This window comes from Drosophila erecta, unplaced genomic scaffold (assembly GCF_003286155.1).
Source record: "Drosophila erecta strain 14021-0224.00,06,07 unplaced genomic scaffold, DereRS2 tig00000543-arrow-arrow-pilon, whole genome shotgun sequence".
Taxonomy (NCBI): domain Eukaryota; kingdom Metazoa; phylum Arthropoda; class Insecta; order Diptera; family Drosophilidae; genus Drosophila; species Drosophila erecta.
In genome coordinates, this window is record NW_020825270.1 from 27,450 (window position 1) to 37,235 (window position 9,786).

General features: G+C 37.3%; 1 protein-coding gene across 1 annotated transcript; it reads left to right on the forward strand.

Moving 5' to 3' along the window:
- Window positions 1–5,561: 5,561 nt before the first annotated feature.
- Window positions 5,562–7,239, forward strand: LOC113563702. Its single transcript, XM_026983595.1, has 4 exons — window positions 5,562–5,605; window positions 5,660–5,889; window positions 5,939–7,103; window positions 7,161–7,239. The coding sequence occupies exons 1-4, from the start codon at window positions 5,562–5,564 to the stop codon at window positions 7,237–7,239; spliced, it is 1,518 nt and encodes a 505-aa protein (XP_026839396.1).
- Window positions 7,240–9,786: the final 2,547 nt, after the last annotated feature.

Below are 9,786 nucleotides of genomic sequence, written 5' to 3' on the forward strand. Positions count from 1 at the left end.
GTAAGGTGAGTTACTGGTACGTATGATACCCTGATTTAGCATATCCTGTATCTGGCTTTCGACCTCATGTTCATAAGCCTGCGGGTAACTGTATAATTTAGAATAAATGGGTAGGTTGTGCTTGGTATTGATAGTATGTTTGGTTTGATTAGTAAATGTCAGCTTATCGCCTTCATGGTACTGTATGTCATGGTATTGCTGTAAGAGCGCACACAACTTTTGTTTTTCTTCGTTATTTAGGTGTTCCAATCTGTACAGGTCTGATTTTAATGCGGTTAAATTTTTACCTGGTTGTCTGAGAATGGTGTCAGGTATTGTGTTTACATTTTGAAAGTGATTTTGTTCTTGTGTTGCTTTGCCTTCTTTGAGTTCATATTTGTTGTTGTAAAGAATTACCTCCTGATCGCGGTAACTTATGGATGCTTTTGCATCTGCCAGAAGTTTTCTTCCTAATAAGAGGTCGTAATTCTTGGAGAAAGAGTGCAATAAAAATTCGTGTGGTGTTGGGAACAAAATTTTTGAAGGTACGGTTATACTCTTGTTAACCACAAGTGGTCCATTGCTGGTATGAATAAGAATATTCGTGTTCTGGACTGGTAAGTCAAATATGTTTTGGGATATCATGTTAACTGTGGATCCGGTATTAATGAGACATTTTAAATTATTTTCTTTGTATTTAATTGTTATATATTGGGGGCTTCCAAGGCTGGTAGCTGAAAATTTTCTGCTTGTTCAACATCCGGTTCCTGGTTGTCATTATTTGTCTCTTCTGTAATAAGCTGTTGTGGCTGTTGTGTTATTTCTGAATTTTGGTTGTTTTCGTCAGTTTGATGTTGATATTCTGGATAATACTCTGAATGGTCGTAAGTTGGATAGTAAAAATAGTCATATGGGACATATTGCTGGTAAGCAGCGTTCTCTTGATATAGGGATTCCCCAATACTCATCCTAGTCTGTCCACTATCAGATGGTCTTGATCGTTTTATTGATTGATTGGGCACATAAGAACCTGAATTATGTGCCGATTGCTGATTTTGATAATGGTGTTGTTGTCCAAACCGATTCTGATCAAATACGTTCTGTCGATGGGTGTTAATATTTGGCCGAGGTGTGTTAATATTTGGTCGAGGTGTGAAGTTTACTTGTTGGTTTGGTTGAAAATTATTATTTGTATTAGGATGGTAGGGTATTTGGTAAATTGGGAATTTTCGATAATTTGGTTGGGTTGGATATGGTATTGGTGAATTATAAAATGGTTGAAAAGGTGTAGGATACCCTCTGGTATTATTGTTGGTCTGATTCATATTGTGATTATTGGATTTCTGTGGCTTATCAGAAGAATTTTGTTTTTGCATAGATGTGCTTGTATGGCTTGCTTGTTCATACATTCCTTTCTCTTGTAAAAACGTGGTTAGGGGTCTGGGGTTTATAGTTGAGTACCAATTGTCGTCTTAGCTGGGGCCAGGTGTTGATGTCATTGGCTCCAATGCTGCGCATAACGTCTCCGCTGATGCTGCGCTCGACATGCCCAAACAGGATCTGCTGTTGGCGTTCGTCTCCGGTAACATAAAGGGCCAGTATGTCTTACATTCGGCTTACCGTAGAACTTCTCCACATTGCCAATCTGGTAGGCAACCTGGGTCATGTTGCTGTCTGACAGGGGTGGCACTGCCATTTGTTGTTTTTTTTTTTGTTGTTTCTTTCAAGTTAGTGATATTGTTATTATTTTTTATTTTATTTTTATTATTATTTTATTTTATTATTATTTTATTCACTTATTTATTTTTTATTTTTGAATCTTAGTTTGTATGTATCTTATTTAATATTTTTATATTTATCTCTTTTTTTTCACTTATTTATTTATTATTCTTATTTTTAAGTTTTTGCTCTTAATATAGGTTTTTATTTCACATGGGTTGCACTATTGCTTTTTCGTGGGGTTTTGAGGCAACCAATTGGATTTACAACCTCTCACAAATTCAATAGCGTCTTCCTGGTATTAAATTCAGGTTTATTTATTAACACTGCGTTTTTCGGTTTCGCGCTATTGTCAAGGTTTTTTTTAAAACTTAACGCGATATTGACCGTTGCATTTGTGTGTTAAGCGTGGTGTTTTTTCGATAGCGATTAAATATAATTAATACTATCACGACCGACTGCGCCAGTAATGTTTTATGGTTTTGAGCCTATTGAATGGACTGTTTAAATTACTCAGACTAACGCTGAAAATTGTTTTTTCCAAATAAAAAGACGATTAAAATATCGGGACCGAATGCGTTTTTATTGTTCAATTGACAGCTTAAGACTGAAAATCAAATGTGAGTAAAATTGAGAAGCCTCTGTGCTTAAAGAGTATGTTAGTATTTTTTGTGAGAGCATTGCTCTTGGATTCTTAGGATGAGGAGAAGCTTCAGAGAGGGCAGGCAAAACTGCTTAGGTCAGGCTTTGGGATTTGTTTACATGATCGGTTAAGTGCTAGTGCCAAAGAATTGTTTATTTGATTGCATACTGCGCAGATGGCATACAGTATGGGATTCAATTATTGTTTATGGTTTCACGGCTTCGGTGGCGCAAATACGTCACTATATATACCCCATATACCCCCAACATCAATTCGGTTTTAGAAAATCGCACGGATGCCCGGAATAGGTGCATCACCTTGTCAACCACTTGACTCAAGGCTTTGAACAAAAATTGTACACGGTGGCAGTCTTCCTTGATGTAAAGTTTGATAAGGGGTAACACAAGGGACTGCTGTTCAAAATGATAGATTTACTACCGGCTATACTTAAGTCTTTCAGTGCGGATCGGACCTTTGATGTTGCTGTGAGGGACTCTCGATCAAGCGTGGTGGGCATGAATGCAGGTGTGCCCCTGGGACCATTCTTGGACCATTCCTGTACACGCTCTTTACAGCTGATATGCCAACCCCGCCCCAGTACGTCCACGGCCAATACGTTAGGGGCCACATATGCTGACGACACAGCCATGGTCGCGTCCCACTTGTCCCTGCAAGTTGCCTCCATTGCGGTCCCAAATTGGCTGCATGAAATGGAGAGTTGGGCTGCCAGGTGGAATACAGCTATTAACTACACCAAATCTGCCTGTGTGACCTTCGCCCTTCGACCAGGTTACCTGCCCTGGACTTTCCTACAATGGTGGGCCCATTAGAACTTGCTACTTGGGTGTCCATCTAGATCGCAGGCTCACCTGGAGAGGCCATATCACGGCAGTTAAGGTGAAGTGCTTGTGCAAGCTTAAAAAGCTCGACTGGCTTCTGCCATTAACCCTTGGACCTACGCCATCCAAGTTTGGGGAACCGCCTCCAAGCATCAGCTTGACAGGCTAAGGGTTGTAAAAGCCCGTGCTGCTCGACGTGCATCGGGACTCCCGTGGTACGTAACCAACTCCGCTATCCTAAGGAATCTCTGGATAACTCTGGTTCGTGACGAGATCAATCAACAGAACAGCCAATACGCCGACAAGCTGACAACTCAACTAAACTGCACCAGTTAACTTTACCAGCTAGGATAAATTATTGAAAAAAGAAACTGGATCGTCTTCGGATAGGATTGTTGCAATTTCGTAGAGAAAGTGGTTGTTGCTAGACCATATGAGTGGCGACTGGCAAAGTGTGTCAACAGTAAACAGAGTCATATAGCTTTATTAGTCGCAGACAATACAACTGGATCACTAATTCATAGCTAAAAGCCCTTTCAACGCTGGAACTGTGATTCAATTCCTGTGACACATGTGAGTCATTAAAAGTAAATGTACATATTGTACACACATACTTTTATTGTACACACATAAGAGAACAATAATAACAATTATTTGCGCTGAATGAAAAAAAAAATAACAAAAAATTGGTAAAAAGGAAATAGCCAGCAAGTTGAAATACTAAATAAGCCCGTATGAAAAAAGAAAAAGCAAAACAACACTTTTAATTGGAATAAATCGATCTCATCTGGCCTTTATTATTCAACATAGTTCTATCCTTACACATAGTTAGATACACATTGGAGTTAGATACACATTCAATTAACTATAGAGCTAACTATTAACTATAGTAACAAAACAAAACCTTAAAATATTAATAGCCCGAACTGTTACATTTAAGTACTCTTCGACCTAAATAACCTAGGGTAGGTTAAACCAATGAAATACTTGCTTGAATTTTCTTACTTTTGTTGTTTTGTTGAGACAAGCCTCTTTTATAAATAAAGGTTTTATTTTTAACTTGAAGAAATCATGAATTTCTAAAACTGAAATTATCCTGAATTTACATGGCATAAGATCGGAAGTCTCTTTAGGGAATCTTCAAATATGCTATCGCGAAGATTATGTCAGGGTTGGGTAGAGAAAGCAAGGCGAAGAGTGAGATCCCGAATCATCAGTGTTATACCCCTGGGCTTCTCATTCTCATTCTAGTCAACCATTACATACCCTTAACCATAGGCCCCTCAGTCGGTTGGGCGGATAGTATAGCTGAGGGACTCGCGCGTTTGATTCCACTTTTTACACACAACTCAGTTTAGTGACTGATTTTGCAAATTCTTCCGGCTGAGCCATAAAATTATGGCACCGTTTGATGACAAACGACGTTTGCGACGTCGTTGTATTATTATAATTGTTTAACTTATTAATAATATTTAGCAAAAACATATGTGAGTAGTTTTACACTTTAATAAGTTTACAAGTGTTATCGTATATGGGTACGTTTTAGATCTCGACACCGACTGGACGCGTTAATTTCATTGATCTCTCTTCTATCTCGTTCTTAGAAGAGACGAACGATCCGTCTCTTGCTCTTCTTGCTTGTTTCTGATTCCTACATATATTTACTCACGAATTGAATATTTATTGACGGAATTGGGTTTCTAGGTTTAAATGCGTTGTGAACTTCACTTAGTTCATTTTCGTTTTATTATATTCACTCACGAAATAAATGTTGTTTATGTATTGAATTGGATGTAAGTGTTTTCGAACTGCGGATATTTTATTTTATTTTTACTGTTTTCGTTAATCTGATAAACTAGTCGTTCGGTATAATCATTTGGAGCTTTTTATAGGTGGCTTTCTAGACAATAGGACTTTGTGACAATTTTTATTTTGTTCTTATTTTATGACCTGAGTATGGAATATTTTTATGTCTGAGAAAATCTGAGTATCCTGAAGTGTGGGCGTTGTTGTTGTATTTGACGTTCATCAGATTGATTTAGAACTAACTCACTGTTACTTTGTTTTTTGTTTGTTTCTGGATAGAAAAAGGGATACCATTAAAATTAATACTTTTAAGAAATTTTTGTATTTTCAATTTGGTTGTTGTATGTCGAATTTATTTTCGCTATGCTAACAAAAGCTTGTAATATTTTTCGCCCACTAGCTTAGTAACGGGTATTAGAAAAATATGTTTATAAATTCCCGAAACTAATTGTTAATAATGTTTCACAAAGTTGCCGGCTAGATAAACTTCAATTGTTTTCTCTCCCATACAGCAAAATCTAAAAGTAATCTTTTATCTAAATTTTCTTTTTGCTAAAAATGTTTAAATTAATATAATGACTAAATATTTAGAGTGTGTCTGCTGCTGTTCAGCTTCTAGGTATGATTATTTGCATTGATTGAATGAAGACTTATTTATTTTTGCAAGCCACAGTTCGTCTATTGAGACAAAAATATTATGTGATAAAGATTATAATTGGTGCCCATTTTTATGTAACCGGCAGTGTACAACTTCTTATTTATACGCTCACGGCTATTCTATGCTTAAAAAAATTTGTCATAAAATAATAAAAAATTATAATCGCAAACAGTGCCGAGAAACCTATACAGTCTTTGGTGGAGGGAATAGCACTAAGGATCGACCCCTATTTGAAAAACATAAAGGTAAGCATAATTTGATTCGTTCTTTTTATTTCTGATATTTTATTTAAAGGCAATTTCGAGGCATATGGCCTAAAGAACAATAAAAAGTACGCTGTAATGGAGAATGAATCCCAGAAAAAAATGGATATCTTTAAAGGGCTGCGAGCATCCAAAGCTAAAATAAGAAGGGGGTATGAAGAAGATAATGAGTTAATAATATCTAAAAGGTTCACGGGAGTAGGTGCTAAAAGACGTGGAGCGAGCGAAATCGAGAATGAATTGAAAAAAAATAAAAGTTTGGAATGGGATTCAAGAAAAAACAATCAAGTAAAAAAAAAAAAATTTAATGAATTTTATAAGAAAACAGTTTCTAAAAGAGCTGCAAAGAGTATAGTCGATATGCAATTGAATGAAAATTACTTCGATACAAAGAAATATGATAAAAACAATGGACTAGAAAAGAATGGCCGCCATCCCGCTCAAGAAAAATCGAACAAAAATGGAAAATTTAAGGATCGAGGAGGGAATAACCTTGAAAACGATTTGCCAAAAAGAACTGAAGGGAGTGGAATCCATATGCACTTGAATGAAAATTACTTCGATACAAAGAAATTTAATCAAAACAAAGGACTAGAAGGTAATAGTCGACATTCCGCTCCAAACAAAACGAATGAATATAGAAAATTTAAAGATCGAGGCGGAAAACACCAGGAAAACTATTTAAGTGAAAAAATAAATGAAAAGGTTACAAAAAAAAGTAAAAATCGATGGAGGGATAGTAACTACGATGAGAGAGCAACAAAACAACTAAGTCCAGAAAAGAATCAAGCTAATTTCCAAATAAAACGCGATCCAATTAAAATGCATCATGGTGTAAAAGGTGATTCTGATGTAAACGGTCGGTCCGACGAGCAATTGAAATGGGACCCTGCCTTTAATAAAATGACTCTTGTTGGCAAAAATGTCAACGAAGCTACAAAAAATGAAGATTCTGAAACCCCGTTCAGAAAAGAAAGGAAAAGGAGAAATACACCGAACTCGGATAAAACATCACAAGGTCACAGTAGCAAAAACACTGATAAATCGAAGGCTGCTAAGGGCGTATTTAAGCGAGGACATGGTCGTTACAGATGCAAGAGTTTGGGGTATATGAAAGAACATCTACGTTTCGGTCGATTCGTATGTCCTTCTGATTTGCTTCGTGTCAAGCTAGAGGAGCGCGATCTGTACAGATGGTAACTATTAAAAAAATTGTTTTTGTAAAATCTTTAATGATACTACAACCTCTTTAGTATTCCGTACTGTAACACTTCGTTATACCAGACGTGTATGCCTTATAAATTCAGATACCAATGCTGTGCCGCTCCATGACAGTAAAAACATTGTTCTCTTAAAAATATTTTTTCATTTAAATTTCTTATGTACGTAATTATTTAAAGTTTAATAAAAAACAGGCTGCAAATACAATTTTTCAATTTTACAGTCTGGAAAATTGTATAGAAGACGATGTTTCTTCATGATTTCTTATATTTCTTTTATTTCCTATACGATATAAATCAATTATCGCTAAACTAATGCTCATTAAATTGCTGTTACATACCATTGAGTACGACCTTTTATTTTAAAATTCAACTAAATCCACAAAATCATCAACACAATAGTGTTTTTCTGTCCAGGGACCACCCATATAGAGTGGAAGTCACAAGAACTTGGGGTGGCAAAACAAAAAGTCATTAGTTAACAATTAGCGCCATTTGAGCTTATCGCGGTACCATTATAAGATCTAGATTGTAAATTCGAATGTCAAGAAATATTCTTATTAATGAAACCGTAATGCAACACAAGGAAATGTATTATAGCTAACAAGTTATTAATAAATAAAAGATAAAGTAGTGCACCCTGTCGTCGAGTCGGTTGGCGCCATCAAGCTACCGCCATTTTGGAAGCAAAATGCGCGGTTATGGTTTGTGCAGATCGAAACTCAATTTCAATGCAGCCGCATTTCTTCAGATAACACGCGCTACTACCATTTAATCAGTGCTTTGGATGCTGATATAATGACTGAAGTATCTGATGTTCTGGCGCAACCCTCGGAAGTCAACAGATACGAGCACCTGAAGGAGATTATCATAAAGCGATTTACGGAATCACCGGACAGACAATTGCAGCGCGCTTTACTGGAGCTTGACCTTGGGGACAAGAAGTCCTCGCAGCTCCTTCGGCAAATGACAACTCTTGCTGATGGTCGCGCGTCTGCAGACGCCTTACGAGTCCGCTGGCTTTCTCAGCTACCGCATCACGTACAAAGAGGCTTGAAGCTCCTACGCTCAGCAACTTTGGAAGAGCAAACTGCACTCGCTGACGATCTCATGGAAGAGAAATCGGGTTCTTTTGTCATGGCTGCTGGGTTTTTTTTTATTTGCATGGTGGAGGGGCAGAGCAGAATCAGTTTATTCTGAACCGTTTCCACAATTTATTTGCCTCTGATTACATAGGTATGCAATATTTAGGTACAAGTTTTTACATTTTTGAGTTTAACATTGTGGAGGTGAGTTTTGGAATTGAACATTAATGTTAGTGAAAAGTAAGTATGCTAGGTTAGTGTTTTTACATTGGCGTAGATTGGTAACATTGTTTTGCTTGTATGTTTGTTTACATTTCTGGGTTTAACATTCTGGGATTGATATGAAATGCATTCAGACAAATTGGGTGAGTATTATTTGATATTATTTGCGGGTGTTTTGCTTGTTGTTTTAATTTTCTTTCTTTTTAGCAAGCGGTGTCCGTGCATAGGAATGTAGTCGTCACATCGTCCAACGTCGTGGAAAGGATGAATTTGAGATTAGATAAGTGGCTATTTAGTATCTAGTTTATTTGTTGACTGATTTGAGTTGTTTTTTCTAGTCTTTCAGTCCTCTTCATGGCAGGGAATGCGACCTGGGTGAGCCCCTTGCAGGAAGCTGTCGCCAGGATGCCGCGACGAGTCGAGCAGAGCCCGGCGAGCAGATCGTGCAGTGGGAGCTCCAATCTCAATGTGAGTATTTAATTTAATGTTTTCTTTTATTTTCAGGACAACAGGGACTAGAGATGATTTTAGCCTTGAAATAGTTTTTAGCCATGATGGAAGGATGTGCATGCAGCCAATTTGGGTGAGTATTATTTACCATAATTTATGGGTGTCTTGATTATCGTTGTAAGTTATAATTTTCTTTCTTTTTAGGAATTGGTGGCTGTGCATAGGAGTAGGATGCATCGCTTAAGGACAAGCAAAGGAAGAGCTTAAAGTTAGATAAGTTTCTGTTATTTTCCTAATTTGTTTTTTGACTAATTTGAGTATTTTTTTTTTGATACTCAATCTCCATCCTGTGGCAAAGAAGTCGGCATGGGTGGGTCCCTTGCAGCATGCTGTCGCCAGGATGCAGCGGTTTGATCGAGCAAAGCCCGGCGAGCAGATCTGCAGTGATCTGCAGTGGGAGCTCCACTTTCAGTGTAAGTAGTAAAATTTCTGCGTTTGCGTGGCAGTGGTCAGTGTATTGATTTTCTTTTCAGGTCCACAGGGCAGGGAGGTGCCAGTTAGGTGGCTGATATTTTTGGTGAGTATTTCAGTCAGCTAAATCGTTCTCAGAACTCCTTCTATTTTTGCAGGACGAAAGTTGACAGTCAATGGTGCGCTAAAAATACTTCAATAACAAATGAGGGAAGTCACCGAGATCATTTAAGGACTATGGGAGTGTCTAACAGCAGAGGTTCAAGGTAGAGGATTTTGGAATTGCGGGTGTTTTGAATTATATATAGTGACATATTTAATGCTCAACCACATAACATATATCTACAACATATACCAGCCACTTTATATATTCTCTTACTTAGCAACAATAGAACATAGAACCAAGAATGCCTTAGCACATAAGAACCCCA

Coding starts and splice junctions, on each gene's coding strand:
- LOC113563702 (XM_026983595.1), top strand. CDS start 5,562: ATGACTAAATATTTAGAGTGTGTCTGCTGCTGTTCAGCTTCTAG. Junction 5,606..5,659: donor TGCTGCTGTTCAGCTTCTAG/GTATGATTATTT, acceptor TGCAAGCCACAG/TTCGTCTATTGAGACAAAAA. Junction 5,890..5,938: donor CCTATTTGAAAAACATAAAG/GTAAGCATAATT, acceptor TTTTATTTAAAG/GCAATTTCGAGGCATATGGC.